Raw genomic sequence first — 20,713 nt, 5'->3', positions numbered from 1 at the left:
CAGAAGAGCTCAGAGCAAGGGCTATGGAAGGTGTGTGTGTCGGGGCTCATCCACTCCTGAACATACTAATGGCTGCCTTAGTGCAGAGGCACAGGAGAGCAGCAATTGCTTTCCTTCATGTGACCAGAGACAAAAAGTTCCCAGACCCCACGATCCTGCCTCCAAACTTGGAAAAGCAGCCTGAGGGATGGGAGCCTAGGAACAGGGGACCTAACCAGGCGGTAGAAGTCACTGAACCTTAAATAGAGGAAAGATGTCTTAGGCAGGAGCAGCTTCAGTGCTGCCTCTGAAGCAAACTCAAGCTCTAGAGTTTGGAAATCCAGACTTTTAGCAAAAGGAGAGTTCTTGGACAGACTCTTAGGGAAAAGAGGATTGTGACCATGCTTCCTAGAGCTAGCAGAAAAAACCAAGAGTCTTACTCCACAATATGGGAGAAGTAAATGACCTTGCTTTTTTCCTTTAATATAATCAATCATGAATTATTAAGACAATGCAAAATGGATGGGAAGGGAGTTGTCTATTAGTCCCCAAGTGAGCTTTCTCAACAAGGGAGTCCAAGCCCTTAGGGTACTACCAAGAGACTGAATGTTTTCAGTCTTGGGGGTAGGGTGGGGTGAAAGCTGGACTCACTCTTTAGAATGTCAGGATGTAATTGACATTCTAGCAACCCCAAGTTCATCCCCAAAGTTGTGGGTGGTGCAACAAATCTGGGGGACTGTAGAGTGACCTGGAGCAAGCTGAGGCTCATGGGAGACAGACAAAGGGGAATCGTATTCCTGGTTTATAGATGATTGTGAGTCCTTTATGTGTTTTTGGCATTTTCTGGAGGGTGAATTGAAGCTTGTCCTGTATCTGATACACACACAGACACACACACAGACAGACACACACCTTGAATGCTTATACTGGAACTATGGACCTTTTTACCTACATTTGTAGAGACCTAGTCATATTCCAGCTATGATCTGAGATGTCCCAGAGGCACTATGGGTTAGTGTGAGAAAATGGGTAGTTGTCTCTTCTCAATGTGTTTGTAGGACAAAGGTCTCCAATCCCTTCCTCCTCCTCAGGTTAGCAAGGTCACATGGTTCAAGGAGCCCTGGTCTCAATAAGGTCCACTCCAGAGTTGTGTCCATATAAGGAAGTATAAGGTCTACTCCTGAGTTATGCCCATACAAGGAAGAGGGGTGGAAATGCTGAATTCCGATTAGCTAGTTTTTGCACGTAGATTGTAAGCCTTGAGTAATCGGACCAATGATGAAAAAGGGGAGGGTCCATTTACATTAGGGACTAGGGTATAAAACAAGGCCTTCGAGCCCCCTTTTTTTGGCATCCACTAGCTGCACACTAGGGTGCCTCCTTCTCATGAGAAGGAAATAAAGAGCCTTTGTCACATCCCTGTTGAGTTCCTGAGAATTATTGAGAAGAGGATGGTTTTTTCCCTCACAGTTGGGGTAAACTAAACCAAAGAAATATGTTTGGGAGTACTACTTTAATCTCAGAACATATGGTACTTGGTCATGGGTAACATAAAGAAGCACCTTCAAGTCCTCTGTAATATTCTCTGGAAAGACTCAGGTATTTTGGTTGGCAGATGTGCTATAGGGTACAGAACATAGTGTTCGGAATCAGAGAACAGGAGGTCAAATCCCAGCTCTGATAATTACTACTTCTCTGACCCTGGGCAAATTATTTAACTGCCTTAACTTTAGCCTCAGTTTTCTTATTTAAAAGATGAAGGTGTTATATGGATTATATGACCTGTCAGGTCCCTCCCAACTCTAGATCTATAACTTTTTGCTTGTTTTTTTTTTTTTCAGATAAAAGACACAAGAAAGCAGAGAGCCCTACAGATTTATTTATACAGGGAATTTGGGAAAGGGTCTTACTGTTCCTGAAGCTATAATCTACTGAACTGTGAATAAGTTCTTGTCTTAGTCCCAACCAGGCTGTGAGATTAGTGGTTCTCAACTGACAGGCCACAGAGTTATTGCAAGGGGTGAGCAAAGCCACATGTATTATCATTTGGCCATTTATCTAACTAAAATATGCATTGAGACAGCATAATAAGGAAGCTAACAGATCTTCTGTGGACTGAATAATGCCTCATTATGAATAACAATTTTTTTCAAATTCATGTAAATGCTGCTTTGATGAATAAACTAAAAATGCTTTTGGAAGCATTCCTGAAATTAATAATAGCTGGTATTTATAGATTATGTCAAGGTTTGTAAACACTTTGCATATATTAATCTCATTTTGTCTGTAGGATAACCTTAGGGGTTAGATGCTATTATTCCCATTTTACAGATGAGGAAACAAAGGCAAAAAGAGGCTAATTGACTTGCTGATGGTGTCATAGCCAGGGCCTGAACTCAGGTCTTCCTGACTTCTTTCTCTTCACTCTACCACCTAATCTTGTGTCATCATGTACTTGCAATCTTTTTTTTTTTTTTAAATAACTATTGAATTAGGAATAGCTAGGTGGCACAGTGGATAGAGCACCAGTCCTGGAGTCAAGAGCACCTGAGTTCAAATCTCATCTCAGACACTTACTAGTTGTGAGACCCTGAGCAAGTCACTTAACCCCAATTGCCTCACACTTCTGGGGCCATCTCCAGTCATCCTGATCTATATTTTGCCATTGAACCAAGATGGCTCTAGAGGAGAGATTGAGGTTGGTGACCCTGCACAGCCCTCCCTCACTTAAATCCAATTCAATGCCAGTCACGACATCACCTTGGTGTCATGGTCCTCTTTGAGAACAAAGGACAAACAACAACAACAACAACTTAAATAAATGTAATTCATGGCACAAAATCTCAAAAGAACTTACATTTCAGGAGGAGCCTAGTCATGTTCACTTCACTCAGGTTTCCCTCCCTCTCAGGGCATTCTCTTCATTTTCTTACCAGTAGCCTTGCTGCTTTGCTGTTACTTCTCCCACCCCCAGCTCCTTTTCATGTGTTGTCTTCCTTCAAGAATGTAGGCTCCCTGAGGGTAGGGTCGGTCTTGCTTGTATTTGTGTCCTCAGCACTAAGCATAATACCTGGCACTGGGTAACTTAACTGCTTAATAAATGTTCCTACTCTCTTTCAACTTCCTCTGCTTGAAAAGGTAAGAACCACTAAGTTAGATGCTTATTTACTACTTTAACCCTCTGGCAACTACAGTATGAGGGAGATAAAAAGGCACTGAGTAGTACAGTGATGTTTTAGTTTTTTTATTTTGTTTTGCGGGACAATGAGGGTTAAGTGACTTGCCCAGGGTCACACAGCTGGTAAGTGTCAAGTGTCTGAGGTTGGATTTGAACTCAGGTCCTCCTGAATCCAGGGCTGGTGCTTTATCCACTGTGCCACCTAGCTGCCCCTGTGACACTTAGCAGTCCCACAGTGATTCTTAATGTATGGTGTATGGCCCTCCTGGGATCCTCAAGACCCTTTCACAGGGTTGTCAAGATCAAAACTATTTGTTATAGTAATACAAAGATGTCATTTACCTACTTCCCTTTTTTCCTAATACACATCTCTGTGACGTCAGATTTTCTTCATATACTTCAACCAAAACAATGTATCCCAACAGACTGGATTGCAGAAGCAGATATGAGAATACAATTGTTTTCTAAATAAGCCAGACATTAAAGAAATTTGCAAAAATATGTAAAACAATGCCATTGAGAACAACACCTTTTTTGTTTTGGAAAATAGTTATTTTCTATGCAAATATGTTATTTACAATAGGTTTATTATTAATTTTAAATGAATTAAATATTTTCAAAATTACCTTTTAATTTCTAATATATTGAACACTGATAGATGTAACTGACAGAAAAAAAAGTTCTTTGGAGTTTTGATCCTTAAGACTGTAAAAGGATCCTGAGATGAAAAAGTCTGAGGACAGCTGGAGTAGGAGAAGGAAAGGAAGGGAATATGCATTTATATAGGGCCTACTATGTGCCACTTACTGGTCGTATGTCCTTGGGCAAGTCACTTAACCCTGTTTACCTCAGTTTCCTCATCTGAAAATGAGCTGGAAAAAGAAATGGCAAACCACTACAGTATCTCTGCCAAGAAAACCCCAAATGGGGTCACAGGGAGTTAGAAATGACTGAACAAAACCCATCACTCCTATGTGCTGGGAAATGTGCCAAGTGCTTTTTACAAATGTAATCTCATTTGAACCTCACAACAACCCTGGGCAGTAGATGCTATTATTATCCTAGTTGAGGAAACTGAGGCAAATAGAGATTAAGTGATTTGCCCATGGTTACACAGCTATTAAGTGTCTAAAGCCTGATTCCAGGCCTAGCACTTTATCCATTGTCCTCTAGCTGCCTCTAATGGCAATATGAGCCAACAAAAATTAAAGTGGTATGACACCTTGTTAGAAAGAACTATTTCCTCCATTTATTTAACACCATGACCTATATTTCACTTCTTCCATCCTTTACCAATTTAGTCACTAGCATAGGATGTGGCTTCAACCAAATGGTGTAAAATTGGCTTGTGTCCAATAAGTCTTCCTTCTTCCACCCCCTCACCCCCACATGATCTAGACAATATAGTATAACTATAACAATTGCTCTTGTCACATGGTCCCCACAAGCTGCCCTCCCCCCTCCTTTTTTCTGTCAAGTTTTACTCTAGGGGTGTGTGTGTGTGTGTGTGTGTGTGAAGTCAACAAGGAAAGGGATGAAAAAGCAAAGAAAAAGAAGATGAAGAAAAAGACCAGATTAAAAAAACCTCCTGTTCTTTTTTTCCTTTTTCTTTTTGTTTGTTTGTTTGCGGGGGCAAATGAGGGTCAAGTGACTTGCCCAAGGTCATACAGCTAGTAAGTGCCAAGTGTCTGAGACTGGATTCGAACCCAGGTCCTCCTGAATACAGGGTGGGTGCTTTATCCACTGAGCCACCTAGCTGCCCCCCCAAAACTCCTGTTCTTTAGGTACTACATTTTTAGTACAGCCTTCATTAAGAAACTTGATTTCCAAAACAACAACCCCAATTCTTGAGTGCCATTCTAAAATAAATAAATGCAATATTTTGGGGTATCTTTGCTAGCAATAGAGTAACTTATCAAGAGAAAAAGAAGTCATCAGTTCATTTTCCCTGGTAAGTTTAGAAAGGAGGTACAAGCCACTAAAATAATTTCAAAAAAGACTTTTTAAATTCTAAGAAACTATGTAAAATGATTACTAATTAAATGATTATTATAGACAACATATTAGTTTTAGAGAGTTCAGATAAATCATATAAAAAGCTTACTTTGTTTTTCTATGCCATGAGTACACTGTAGCACAAGGCCTTATGTATAATATACATACATACATACATACATATATATATATGTGTATGTATGTATATATATGTATATATATATACACCTCATTTTAGGGTTGGAGGGTTCATCTTACTGTATTCAATGATCATAGAGGTTTATAGTTGTCAAATCTTTTTATGGCATATTGTTATCATATCTGTAATTTATCTGACACCAATTTCTCTGTCAGGAGTCTAACCCCCAATTATATCACTATTCCTATGGGAATATATGATCTACTTTATGATAATTCACAAAAGCTATCTGTGCACATTTAATTATGGGATATAAGCCAAGAAAATGATAAGATTTCCATGGGCTAAGCCATTCAAACTTGACTGGATGGTGCTGTATTGGCTAGTATTCTACAGACAAATGTGCTCAGAGCCAACTCAGTAAAATCTTTCTGTTCACTAATTTCTGTGGTTGTAATTTCACAATCACCACTTTCAGTAGACTAACGATGGGCATTGAAAACATATTAGTTATCCTGATTTGATACTCAAATCTTTTTTTAAAAATCATGTGTAAAATCTGCACAGAGAAGAATATACTTAATTGGAACATTTTCTTAACTGCATTTGAATACCAGGCCAGCTGGATAACCACAGTCCATGTGAATTTAATCAGCACATTTCCTCCAGAACTTCTCTTTTATTATCATTGAGCACTCAAGCTACATCTGTCACCAAAATCTGGCTGTGATAATCTCTCATCACTACTTTCTCACATTTGAAGTTGCAGTCATCTATAATACCTTCAATAAGGGCATTAAAAATGCCCTTAAAAAAGGACATGAAAGATAGTATTATTCAGTTGAGGGGCTTTATTAATATTTCATTAAATTGCTATTCATATGATTTTTCTCATTCCAAATTCATATGACTAATTCAAGGTGTATTATAAACAATATTGATTGTTGTTGTTTAGTAACATTAGTCATGTCTGACTTTTTGTGACCCCATTTAGGGTTTTCTTGGCAAGGATACTGGAGTGATATGCCATTTCCTTTTCCAGCTCATTTTGCAGATGAAGAAACCAAGGCAAATGACTTGCCCAGGGTCACACAGGTAAGTGTCTGAGGTAGTATTTGAACTCAGGTCTTCCTGACTCCAGGCCAAGCACTCTATCCACTGCATCACCTAGCTGCCCTCAATAACAATTACACAGAAACGATTATTCGTTCTTTTTACTAACTGTGACACCAAATCAAACAGTTAACGTTTTTGACTTTGATCAAATCACTGTAGTTCAAGCCTTCATCAGTTTTTTCACCTGCATGATCACAATTTCCTAATTCGTTACCCTGTATCTATCTGATCTGATAATAAAAATAATAACACTTTATATACATGTGTATCTTATGTGATACATCTGACAACTGCAACATTTGATAGTCATGTTTAATACATGTGTATCTCATTTGAGCTTTGCAACTACTGTGAGGCACCTGAGTTATTATTATGTCCATTTTAGAGGTGTGGAAACTGACCTTCAGCGCGTTTGAGTAATTTAGCCATCTCTCCTAATCAGTGGAGGTCAGACTTAGATCCAGGCACAATGCTGCCTTTCTGGGTACTGAGTAGTTTCACAGAAACATAAAGGCAAATGGGGGGAGGTGGTGCAGAACAAACTGCACTAAAATGATGAGAGATTTGAGGAGAGGTAAAAGGTCACTGGCAACTCTACATAGTCTGGTAAGACTTCATGGAGGAAGTAAGTTATGGAATGAACCTTAAGGATAGGAATTGGAAATTCTGTGATCCAAGGCACTAAGTGGGGTTTATACAAGGGCTAACCTCTCCCATCAATTAGAAGGAATGAGGACAAACATCTTCAGGCTCTTTCTTCCCAGAGCAGTTCCTATGAGGGGTCCTAAAACAGAATCAGCTGAGTGAAAGCAGAGACTAAACAGGGCTAGGTCATGTCAGGTGAATGGATTTAACAATGCACTGCATAAGGGCAAATTTCTCTTTTAAGTTGCTCTCGATTTCGGGGTCTCAACAGCAGCTCCTCTTTTTCCAGCATTGGAGCCAAAATCAAACCAGCTCTACCATTGTTCCTGGAAGGAGTGTGCCAATCGACTTACTCCCTACTGGGGATTTTGGTACCAAAGCAACCTTCCCTGGCTCCACCTGAATTTGTGTGTCGTTTCCTCCTGTTAGAATGGAAGCTCCTCGGGTATGTGTGTGGGGGTGATCTTTGCTTTTGTATTTGTGTCTTCAGTGCTCAGCACATTTGAAGGAGCACTGGCCCTGGAGTCAGGAAGACTCCTGAGTTCAAATCCCGTCTCGGACACTTACTAGCTGTGTGACCCTGGGCAAGTGCACTTAACCCTGTTTGCTACAGTTTCCTATAAAATGAGCTGGAGAAGGACATGGCAAACCAATCTAATATTTGCCAAGAAAACCCCAAATAGGGTCATGAAGAATCAGATGTGACTGAAATGACTCAAAAACAATAACAAAAAGGGCTATGTAAATGCTTTTAATTTCTTTGCTTCTTTCTGGATTGATTAAAACCAAATTGATACAGCAGCCCGCCTTTTCAGTTTATGCATAGGAAAAGAAACAATTACCATTCTCTGTGTATTTGATAATATAGCATCAAGCATTAACAAGATGGGCTGAGGAAGGAAGACAATCCAAGAAAAACACCACAAACAAAAAAATCCCAAACCCATAAATATGAGCCCTTTCAAATTGATTTGCCACAAAATCAGATTCTTTCAGATTTAAGCTGGGGGAGAAGGAGAATCTAGAAAATACATAAAGTCAGGACCATGACCCTTCTGCCAGGGTTTATTATTCTTAAAATACAGTCTTCAAATATCTAGAAAGTGCACAGCATTTAAATTAGTCAGAGGATAAGACAGAGTTTGCCCTGCCTCACAGATAATGATGCACAATTTATTCCAGATCATTTTACATTTGATGCAGCTGGAACAAAGCATTTGTAGTGTTTCCTTCCTTCAGTAAGGGGCTTAGGTTTTAGGGCTCCGTATGCACAGGAAAGGCTAGCAGCCTTGAGTTGCTACACATAAACACTAATATCAAATGATCATTTTGCCATGTGATCCTTCTCCTGCCCACACAAATATAGAACATGACCATAAAAAGTAACACACCATGGGCTCAGCTAAGTAATTTATTACAGTTGATGCAGGGCTGGGATGCCAGCTGGAATTACCTTGTCTGCTCCTGCTATTTTCACTTATATAGCTTGTACAGATCACAGAAGCGATGTTCTACAAACAGGCTGCAAACTGAAATTGGCTGAAAGTGTTAACAAGTAGCACATCTGAATCCCACCAAGGCCAAAACCCATTTGGCTTCTAAAGAGCAATTGGTTAATGACTCACTGACTTAAGATATTAAACTTTGCCATCTACAAATTTTTGTTCATGTCATAAAATAAAAGTTTCCATGTCTTCCAACTCCTTATATCAAATTTATAGCCATTAACAAGCAAGTATTTAGGTTGACTATAGTGAACGATAAATAGTGGATTATTTTTTAAAAAATTAAACACCATACAAAGTAACCCCAACATTTGACCAAATGGAGAAAGGAAAAATCCTTAGCTCAAGATGCCTTTCTGTCTTTTGACACAGCATCTGTTATCAAGGTGCTCTGGACCCCTGACAAAAATACTTAGTATGAAACAATGCAGAAGACAAGATATAATATCCTTTATTAACCTTTTGCCCCTGGGTTAACCCCCAAAGTCCTTTATACTCTATTAAATAACCACCATACTTCCTCTTAGTAATCATTAATAACCCAATTCATGTCTTACACAAAGAGGGATGAGCTAATGTGCTTTATCCGGTTTTTTTTTTTCCCAAAAGGCCACCATGAGTGATATCCCAACATGACAGGAACTTAAAAAATCCTCTTTTCTTCCACCCTGCTGTCTCTGAATGTCTGCAAAGCCACCACACTCCAATCACAACTCACAAGCTCATTCACAGTTTCCCTTTACGGAAGCAAACAGTCTAGACAGATGAATGACAGAATGGCTCTCCTTTCTCTCACATTCATAGATAGGCTGTCAACTCCACTGCCTCTTTTTTTTCTCCTCTCTACATTTTGATAAACTAATAATTGGCTTTCCTGTTGGGATTCAATCTTGAATTGGTAGCTCTGGGCTAGAAATACAAGCCGACCTCAGTGACATCACAGGGATTGCCACATCCTTTTCCACATTCTTTAGAGTAGAGCTAGGGTCTACGTTTGCCAGCATTTACTTGTAGCCTGGAGAACAGTCTTCCCACAAGTTACTCAGTGCAAATACAAATACCAGTGCTTATTTTCTTTTCATGAACAGGATGATGTGAAAGTAAAGGGTATTTCCCCATCTCATATCTCACATCTATATCTACAATGGGAAATTTTCCTCAGAAAATGATTAAAGAAAATTCAATTCTATTTATTTCATTAAGCACTCAAATTCTTTTTAGCCTATGCACTCTATATGTGATTAGATATATACCTGCACCTGCATGTGTGTGTGTTTGTGCATATATATTCTACTACTAACTGCTATTTTATTTACATGGTCCTCAGTTTGCTCATCTGAAAAATGAGAGGGTTAGACTAGATGATTGCTAATTTCCCTTTGAGTGCTAACATTCTATGATGCTATTATTTGAGCATTTACAGGCAAATGCTAATGTAATTAATCTGCAAAGTAATTTCTACAACAGTATCAAATTACTACCTATTAGAGATGAGAAGACAAGTTAAACAACTTTTAAGACAACAGTAAGCAAAACAGTGAATGATTTTTGGAGGGCAAACACTGAGAAATGTATAATTTTCTTTAAAAAGTAAAATTTAATTGATTTTTTGATAAAAAATGAAATATCTGACTTTTAGTTGCTTCTATAGCTACAAGTATCTCCTGGGTTAAAAAGAAAAAAGGCAGGGGCAGCTAGGTGGCACAGTGGATAAAGCACCAGCCCTGGATTCAGGAGGACCTGAGTTCAAATCCGGCCTCAGACACTTGACACGTAGTGGTGTGACCCTGGGCAAGTCACTTAACCCTCATTGCCACAAAAAACAAAGGACAAAACAAATAAAAAGAAAAAAAGGCCTTTCCTAGAAACAATGAAAAAAAAACTACCTACAAAAGCCTCTTTACTATGTGCATAAAAATAATAAACCACTTATTCAATAAAAATGCTTTTTGCCATTTCCTTGGCCTGGTTCCGCCCTTTTGCTCATAGTGCTAAAAGAAATTTTAGAGTAGGATTTAAAAAAATTTTTTTTGGTGGAGTAATGAGGGTTAAGTGACTTGCCCTGGGTCACACAGCTAGTAAGTGTCAAGTGTCTGAGGCTGGATTTGAACTCAGGTCCTCCTGAAGCCAGGGCTGGTGCTTTATCTACTGCACCATCTAGCTGCCCCTTAGAGTAGGATTTTTAAGCAGACATTTCACTTTAAGAAACGAAATCCCTTACTGTCCAATTATCAGCACCTTAAAGATTATATATCTTCCCTCTCTCCACTTTACGCCTCCCCCAATCCTAAACCTTTCGATATCTTTGAAGAAACTGTGAACCTGAAATTCTTTGGTGGTTTTCTCAGAAATGGCTACAGAAAATCTTTGGAGTTAGTTTAGCTTTGCTCAAGAGTCTGACTTCCTTTCTATTATTTCTAGATCCCCCTACACTGTAGGTCTGGTCAATATAAGGCTCACCTTGTTAGAGCTTTTTTTTTTTTTTTTTTTTTTTTTTTTTTTTTTTTTTTTTTTAGTGAGGCAATTGCGGTTAAGTGACTTGCCCAGGGTCACACAGCTAGTAAGTGTTAAGTGTCTGAGGCCGGATTTGAACCCAGGTACTCCTGACTCCAGGGCCGGTGCTCTATCCACTGCACCACCTAGCTGCCCCTTTGTTAGAGCTTTTTAACAAAAGACAGAAACCTGGAATATCTGACCCACATTCTGGAAAGGAATCAGACTAAACTTGTTCTAAACTATATATACAAGACATATACAATACATGTTGTGAAGCTTGAAATGACAATATTGAACAATTTTGATTTGTAGAGTGAGTGTGAGTGAGGAATTGAAGATGACATTGGAGTGGCATTTTGGGTGTCTGAGAGGATGTCAGTGCCCTCAACAGTAACAGAAAAGATTGAGAGATAGGAGAAAGAGTGCTGTACATGGAACCAGGGAGCCTAGTTTCACATTTGTGACATTGTGCAAGTCAGTTCCTCTTTCTGACTCTCAGTTTTCTCATGTGTAAAATGGGAGAGTTGGATTAGAGCAACGGTTCTCAAAGTATGGTGTGGAGTCTCCTGGGTGTCTCTAAGATTCTTTCAGGGAGTTAGCATCTCTTTTCATAATAATACTAAGATGTTTTAATGTCCAACATGGGAAATATTAACACAACTTATATAAAGAAAAGCCCTATGGGGTCTTTGATAATTTTTAACAGTGTCAAGGGGTCCTGAGAACAAAAAATTTGAGAACCTCAAGACTCTAGCTTCTTAAACTGTGGGTTTGTGATCCCATATGTAGTCATGTACCTGAATGTGGGGACTGTGAAAAATTTGGCAAAAGTAAAAGGTTATATATACCTGGCTCACATAAAAATTTAACTGGTGAAAAGTGGTCATGAGTGAAAAAAGTTTAAGAAGCCTTGTTCTAAATTAGATGATCTCAAAGATCTCTTCTAGCCCTAAATCTATGCTCTGACTTCAGGACTAGTTCTCCTTAGGTTCGTCTGTTCCATGCTCCATTTATCATTTAGTGCTGAGACCTCTACATGTTCTACTGAATGACTCCCCCCCCCCTCCAAAATGGGAAGTATATAATTTTAGTAGGAAACCTTAAACTTTGGGTTTCCATAAATTACCATGGCTTTGACTTCTTCATAATAAACCTCAAAGCTCTATAAGATTTGTTAGACACCATAGATTGCATATTCATGAGCCCACTAACAATCCTGATCTATTAATGCTCATAAATAATTAGACTATTTGTACATTATTGCTCCATGGAGTATTCATTTAGTTTATGTGATCTGTCTCACTAAACTTAAAAAAAAAGATGGAACAAGAATCAATGCTGTTATTGACTCATTTTTTTGGACTGGACTTGTGATTTCATTGGTCTAAGAAGCTTCCCTCAAAGTACTTTCTCTTCCCTTACAGCTTGATAGCTTCATTGCAATTCATAGGCTCAGGGAGTTGTGTGGGGGCACTGAGGAGTAAGTGACTTGCTCAGGGTAACACAGCCAGTATATGTTGAGGCTGGGGTACTTGACCCTTGTACATCCTGACTCCAAGGCCAGCCCTCTATTTCCTTCCCCAGACTGTTCCATACATTAATCAATTACAAATATTTACTGAGTGCTTGGAGGACTATGCTGAGCACTATAACGTGCCACTAGGGTCTAGAATGATGAAAAACAAACAATCTGCTTGATGATTCTGCATTGAGTACAGGATGGCACCTGCTTCTTTCCAGGTGGAGACCAAAGGCTGCAGCAAGCAGAGGAAGGTGCCCATAGGAAGCTTTCCCTCATCTTCATTCAGATAGTGGCTTCCTAGCCTGGAAGAGGTGAGTCAAAGTTCATTTCAAAACCCAAACCCAAACCCAAACCCAAGTCATTCTATTTACTTCAAATCATTTTTAGTGGTTTGAAAATATTGGGTTAATTTCTGTAGAATGCAAGTGCATGTGCATATATATAATCACATAGTATTAAGTGCACAACAGCTGCAGTCATACCACCTGTCTCAGGCTGCCCATATGTTCCTGCAAGTTAACAGAGGTTAGGTCTTGTGAGGCCTTGAGTGGGAGACCTCCCAGGAACAACCAAGCCCACCGGTGACTCAGGAGGGTGATAGTCTTCATTGGATATGGGTCCAGACCAACATTCCAGAGGCTCTGTGCTGCTGGAGGCAATGCTTCCAGTTCAGACATGTGAAAATCAGACTATTGTTGTCATCTCCTTCTTTCCTCCTTCCCATCTGTCCTTTCCCATCCCTCTGCCACAATCTTCCTAAAGTACAGGTCTGCCCATACAAGTCTTCTGCTTAAAAATCTTCCGGGGTTTCCAATTGCCTATGTTGGGCAAATTCAAGAGCTGACTCTTTGGTCTTAGACACTGCAGTTGTACAAAGTGAAGGTCAGACTAATCCTAGGAATACTATATCCCATGGTCTGACTCTAGTCTTCTCTAGCAAGTGTTGGGATATTTGTCTTTCATCCAAACTGGTCTTCCTGTTCCTAAATTCCTCTCCCTTGCCCCAATTCATGACTTACAGGGCTACCAAAAAAGTCAGCCCAAGGTATAACCTGACTTTGATCAAAAAATGTCAGTTATTCCCTACTGCCCTTATAGAAATCCACAAACTCCTCAGTCTGCCATTTAAAATTCTCCACAACTTGGCTCCAATCTACCTTTCCAGTCTTATGTCTCCCTCTCTTTTGTTACAACCTGGGATGAATGGTCCAAGTCCAGGGGTGTGTTGGGGCCAGACGGACCCTGCTTTGGAGAGCCAGCTGTTAACTTGTCAATGTGATCATTTACACCTCAGAAATCAGTAAATGCTGATTGATTTATATCAATCAAGGCTTGACATTGTTTTGCTGATTGTCTACACTTAGGAAAGTGATTATTATTAACGTGGATTACACTTAAAAGTGTGTCCTGCCATACATCCCCCCCCTCCACTCCTCCTTCTCCCCTCAGGGAACTGGCTGTTAAACATTTGCCAGCACACCCAGGATATAGGGATATGAAACTATATATGCTGACAGACAGAGTAGCTCAGCAAATGTTTGTTGACTGAGAATTTAGGTTTGGAGGGTGTGCTAGAATTCTTGTCAGGGATTTTTTTTAGTAGAATGAGTGTGGTGGTGTACTGCTATACTCCCAGGTACCAAAGAGGCTGAGGCCGCCTGAAGGATCTCTTGGGCTTGGAAGTTGAGAGTTGCAACAGGCTAAGCTGCTTTTGTGTAGGACATTAATATGGCAAGGAGGGGGCCACCAGGCTGTCAAGGGGAGGGAATGAACCAACTCATCAGAAATGGAGCATGTCAAAGTTCCTCTCCTCATCAGAGTGGGACTAAGGACACGAGTAGCTCCTGAACTTCCAGCCTGGGTGAGATAGTAAGTCTTCAAAAACAAACACATAAAAAAGAGAATATTTTATCTCTTTGGGTTCAGGAGTGTTAGATGATCAGCCATCACTTAAACACTTCTGAGAATGGGGAACTTGCCGCTCCGTGAGGCAGCCCATTCCAATATAAGAGAGATTTAATTATTATTAAATGTGTCCTTATATTGCACTGAAACTTGCTTCTTTGCAAATTCCTCCCAATGCTCCTACTCTCCATCTAGGGCCGAGTAAAACAGTCTAAGCTACTTTAGTTCCACAAGTACCTGAAGTTAAAGGAACTATGGATATTTATTTATTTTTAAATCATAAAAGTATTTTATTATTTTCCAGTTACATGTAAAGATAGTTGTCAACATTTGTTTTCATAATATTTTTAGTTCCAATTTTTTCTCCCTCTTTCCCTCCCCCCTCCCCAAGACAGAAAGAAATCTGATATAGGTTTTATATGTACAATCACATTAAACATATTTCTGCATTTGCCATGTGAAAGAAGAATCAGAACAAATGGGAAAAACCTCAAAAAAGAAAAACAAACAAACAAAAGTAGAAACAGTATGGTTCAATCTGCATTCAGAATCTACAATTCTTTTTTCTCGATGTGGAGAACATTTTCCATCATGAGTTCTTTGGAACCGTCTTGGATCACTGTATTGTTGAGAAGAGCTAAGTCTATCACAGTTGATCATCACACAATATTGTTGTTACTGTGTACAATGTTCTCCTGGTTCTGCTCACTTCACTCAGTATCATTCCACTTAAGTCTTTTCAGGTTTTTCTGAAATCTCCTTGCTCATCGTTTCTTACACAACAATAGCATTCCATTCCATTCCTATACCACAACTTGTTTAGCCATTCCCCAATTGATGGGCATTCCCTTGATTTCCAATTCTTTGCCACCACAAAGAGAGCTGCTATAAATATTTTTGTACATGTGGGTCTTTTCCCTTTTCTATGATCTCTTTGTGATACAGAACTACTAGTGGCATTACTGGGTCAAAGGGTATGCACAGTCCCATAGCCCTTTGGGCATAGGAACTATGGATATTTAAGGGCAGGTGAGTGCCTCAGTGGATAGAGTACTGGCCCTGGAGTCAGGAGTACTTGAGTTCAAATCCAGCCTCGTACACTGAGTGGGCTATTCTCTACAACTGGATGTCTGTTTAACAGGGATGTTGTTGGAGAGGGGATAGAGGATTCAGTTACAGGTTGAAATAAAGAACCTTTGTAGTCTATGCCACCTCTATAATCTTCTGATTTGGAGAGATATGAAATAATCAGACCAACCTCCATTTCCATTTTTTTTAATTTAAAGAACCCAAACAAAGCAATTGGTAATTAGATGTCTAATATGTATTAATGTAGGTTACTGATTCCAGATGGGTTATACTTATGATACAGTAGAATTTTATGTAACATATATTTAGTGGTGTCCTTAGAAATCAATATAAACATTGATTATTCAAATTTTGTAAAACATAAGATAATAATATGACAATTTTAAATGATGACAGAGGATTGTAATTATTGGGATCTTTGATTTTATGGCATACTGGGGCAAGTAACTATGTTTTATTTGATGCTAAATTCTTTTGCAGGACCAGTGTCATATCCCCACCTGCCAATGATTCCTGCTTAGAGAATATTGTTTGGGATGCTATAAAGAAAACTGGGCAGCCTATGTCCTTGATACTGGGAGAGGAACACAATGTGCACCCTTTGACCAAATCTATTCCCTCCTTCTTCTAGCCCTCCTCTTCTCCCCATGATCATGTTTAGGAATGAAGTAGAGAGAACCAAGAATTACATTTGTTGTAATCCCAAACAACCCTGCCCAGTCAAACTCGGATTATCTCTTGCCCTAGCTCATTTTGTGGCACAGGAATGTAGACAAAGTAGATCATGCAGAGACTTTCCCATTCTCCCCCCACCCCTCCCCCCCACATTGTGAATGGAAGAGGAAATACTTATGGGGGGGTGGGGTGAAGGGGGTGGAAGTGGCTGTACATTACTTTTCCTCTTGAAGTATTATGACTATATTCTTAGTTCACTCAAAGAAAGGGAAGAACAAGGCTTAAAAATAAAATATCAAAATATCACATGGGATCTGGAGCTAAAATAGCTTTTACAGGTCATTCAGTATAACCCCTTCATTTCACAAATAAGCAAACTGAGGCCTTAAGAGATTAAGTAACTTGCCTAAGGTAACAGAGATGGTTAATGGCAAAGTTAGCATCTGACCTCAGGTTATGATTCCAAGTCTGGGGCTCTAGCCAATGCACTGCACTTCTTCTAACACACTACACAGTCTCATATTCCGATGGCTTTGATGATCTCTTTTGCAAAGGACCAAATGCATTCCCTGGACAAAGATGGGGAAAGAACTCACACATATTCACCTTATTTGACACTCATCTTTGAGGGACTATTGGGAAAAAGATCTTTCCCATATACCTTCCTAAAGAGTGACGAGAAAACCAAGGAAGGAAACAACTATAGTGTAGCACAGGGAATTTCTGCTTCAGTTAAGTGCCATGGTTAAGAACCTAGCTTACAAAAAGTTTGTCATTAAAGAGAAAATGTAAGTTCAGAGTCAATGATATCACTTGGAAAGATAACTCAAGGATCTCAAGGACATGGAAAACTTGGGAAAGAAGCCATGTACTGTGTCTGTAGGAGGTCCAAAAATTTTCATTCTGCAATGAGGCCCACACAAAGTGCAATTTAAAAAACCCAGGAAAAACATCAATTAAAAAAGATCTTAAGTAGTAAAGAGCATAGGCTGATGTGTCACGATTTTGCTGATTGCTTAAAAAGGAAGTTCCCTTCTATCAAGGCCATACATTGGGGCTTAGCACTAGCAAAGTGGTCACTAAATAGTGACACTCTGTTCCACTGATTAAGAACATGTTGAGTAATTTCACCTACTCAGGCCATGTCTGTGAGGCAGGTCAGCTTGCTCTTTCCTTTACTAATGTCGAGTGATTCATGCTGTGAAAGGTGAAAATTCTATAAATCTCAAGTGAAGTTCTATTTTCTGATATTCCCAGCCAAGTTTTCCAACATCAGGAGGTTTAAGCATATATAAAGAGACTGGCCAGATGTTTTTAGCATCTCTGTAGCCTATGACCCAGTTCCCCATGTTCTGGGTTTACAAGGACAATAATCAGTTTTGGAGGTTTTCCTTTCCCATCTCTCTCCACCACTGAAAAAAAAAAAAAGATTCCCTCCAGCCATTCTGGCTCCCACCCAGATTTTTCCTCTGGGAAATCTCAGAATATAAGTCATGCCTAGGACTCTACTGATGTAGATTAAAAGGGTCCCTTGTTACTGCATGAGCACTGGAAATTCTTACGATGTTCAGATACTTATATAATCAATAAACTCTTCTATCTCCAGGGGTTTCTCCCTTTTCTCCAGGGTCCTATACAGTCTTTTGGATGCCCTATCCTATGACTGAACCCTCCTCAGAAAGGAAACAAACTTGAGTTTCCTGGATAGGTGGGGTCTATCATTATTTTTTTGTGTGGGGGGGGCAATGAGGGTTAAGTGACTTGCTCAGGGTCACACAGCTAGTAAGTGTGAAGTGTCTGAGGCCGGATTTGAACTGAGGTCCTCCTGAATCCAAAGTCAGTGCTTTATCCAGTGTGCCACCTAGCTGCACCCGCATTTTACTTTTACCCCAGGCATGGATGTAAAGTTTTAGCCTTATGGCACCACTCCCCCTGGCCTTGGACTCCTCCTGGAAAGAAAACAAACTTGGGATCGCTAGAAAGGCAATCCCCTTTTCCTCAGACCTGTGCCATCTGAACAATTCGTGGTAATAAGAGAGCAAAGTCGGTGGCACAGTGGATAAAGCACCAGTCCTGGATTCAGGAGGACCTGAGTTCAAATACTGCCTCAGACACTTGACACTTACTAGCTGTGTGACCCTGGGCAAGTCACTTAACCCTCATTGCCTTGCAAACCCCCCCAGAAAAACAAAAAACAAACAAAAAAATAAGAAAGCAAAGTCCAGGTTTTTTGCTCCCTTATGTCTTGGTTTTAGTCCCTTATTATTCCTCTCTCTCCCTCTCTTCTTCCCCCCCCTCCCTCCCTCCTTCTGTCCCCTCTGGTAGACAGAGGGGTGGGGAAGGAGTTATGTGCACAATCCCTTCTTCTCCAGTGACTGGCATTACCTACGAATTCCTCCTCTACTTTCTCCTTATCTGCCCGTATTGCCCAAGTCTTTTCTTAGCTCATCTAATCTCTAGACCAGCCCCTCCAAAAAAGGGAAAAGAAGCAAAAAGGCCCCCCAAAGTCCAACTCTGTAACTGACCTTTTCTACTGACCTAGCACAAAAGGGTGGCTACATGCAACAACCAAGGTCATGGAACAGATAGCAGAACAGAACAGCAGAAGTGGGACTTAAACCTAGGTGTTACAATTATATAGCTATAGATTTTTAAGGCACCTCTGAGTTTGACTAGTCCAACCTCCGATGACACTGGCTGTGTGAACTTGGAGAATTTGCTTTCTCTCCGAGCTTCAGTGTATAGAATAGCAACAATTGTTCTCATAGCACCGGGCTATTTGCAAACAACGAAACACCATTGTTATCATTTTACAGATGAGGAAACTGAGACCAAGGGAATTATGCAATTAGCCAAGGCCCCACAGCTAAGAGGAACACCAGAACTAGACTCTGCTTTACAAATCCCAAGATGGGAGGCACTGTGGCAGCCTGAAGAAAGTGCTGGGCCGAGGAACAAAGGCCTGGACTTAAAAACTGCCTATTCCACATATTACCTGTGCCACGTCAGGCAATAACCTCTACAGACCTCAGTTTCCTTATCTGTAAAATGAAAGGACTGGTCTAGATTGTCTCTAAGGATGCTTCCAGGAAGCTATCTATGATCCTATAACCTGGGGGCAGTTAGGTAGGTCAGGAAGACCTAAGTTCAAATCTGGTCACAGATACTTAGTAGCTGTGTGACTCAGCGCAACTCATTTAACCTCTGTCTCAGTTTATATAGCTGTAATACAGGGATAATAATAGAACCTACCTCCCAGGATTTTTGTGAGGATGAGATAATAATTGTAAGGTGCTTAGGATAGTGCTTGGCATATATTAAGTACTATATACATGTTGTCTATTTGTATTATTACCTCACGAAGGATGCAAAGGATCAAATAAAATTATGTAAAATTATTTGCTGATTCATAGTACTTCATCATAAATGTTAATCCTTCTATCATTTCACATTGTCTCTTAAGTTTGCTGTGGTTCTTAAAAAAATACGGACGTTGGGGCAGTGCATAGAGCACAGGCCCTAGATTCAGGAGGACCTGAGTTCAAATTCAGCCCCAGACACTTGACACTTATTAGCTGAGTGACCCTAGGCAAGCCACTTAACCCTCGTTGCCCTGCCCCACCAAAATACAGATGTAAATGTGTGTGTACTGCATTTTTTTCAATCATGGACATAAAGGTTAATGCAATTTGTACATTTAGATTGTGAAGATGGTTAAATTGCTTAGGTCAGCTGTAGTCTGATAGCGATTAGCAGGTACTTATAGATGTGGTCCAAGGCTCAATCTGAGAGAAGTATCTCACAGACAACACTTTGTTGCTTTTCTGTTACTGTTCTACAATATGCATAGCTGTTTTTAGAGGTATACAGAGAAGACCACAGTGTCAGGAGCATTCAATGGATCTTACCTCTTGGGGCTGTTGGTACTGAGATGCTAACAAGAGGAAAGCTCTTTGTGCTTGGAAAGCACTGTGCACCATCTCTGCCTGGAGAAGGAAAAGAAGGGTCACAAATTAGATCATAGAATCAAAGAAGAAAGGCACCTCAGAAGCCACATCCACTAAGCCTTAGCTGACCAAGAGTTCCTCTGCATAATTCCCCCTATACCCACCCTGCCTCCCAGGGGTCATCAACCTTTCACCTGAAGGTCTCCAGTTAGAGGGAACTCTCTAGTTTCCAAGACATCCCCAATTGCTGTTGGACAGACCTAACAATAACAAATCCACAGAGCAGAGCTAAACAAATCCTAATACTGGCTGGGGTCAAAATATGGGTCTCATTCCTCATACATCAAAGGTTTGTTGTGAAACTCAAATGACTTAGTATATGTAAAATGCTTGGCAAACCTTAAGGAGCTATATAAATGTAAAATATTATGGAGCAGTGTAGCATCTTAAAGGTTCACCGGTTTGGGGGCATATTGGATCTCATGAATATATAGCTCAGTCAATCCTGAACTGCAAGATTGC

At 40.0% G+C, this 20,713-nt stretch overlaps 1 protein-coding gene across 1 annotated transcript in view; it reads right to left on the bottom strand.

The window, feature by feature from the left end:
• The window catches only part of CAP2 (cyclase associated actin cytoskeleton regulatory protein 2), a 155,940-nt gene that overhangs the window by 62,657 nt on the left and 72,570 nt on the right, over positions 1 to 20,713 (bottom strand). Inside the window, 1 exon segment of the mRNA XM_043975854.1 lies at positions 20,153 to 20,230. Within this exon segment, the coding sequence (XP_043831789.1) occupies positions 20,153 to 20,230 (78 nt within the window).

Source organism: Dromiciops gliroides, chromosome 1 (genome assembly GCF_019393635.1).
Source record: "Dromiciops gliroides isolate mDroGli1 chromosome 1, mDroGli1.pri, whole genome shotgun sequence".
Taxonomy (NCBI): domain Eukaryota; kingdom Metazoa; phylum Chordata; class Mammalia; order Microbiotheria; family Microbiotheriidae; genus Dromiciops; species Dromiciops gliroides.
The sequence above is the reverse complement of the archived record's forward strand: the minus strand, read 5'-3'. Positions and strand labels throughout refer to the sequence as shown.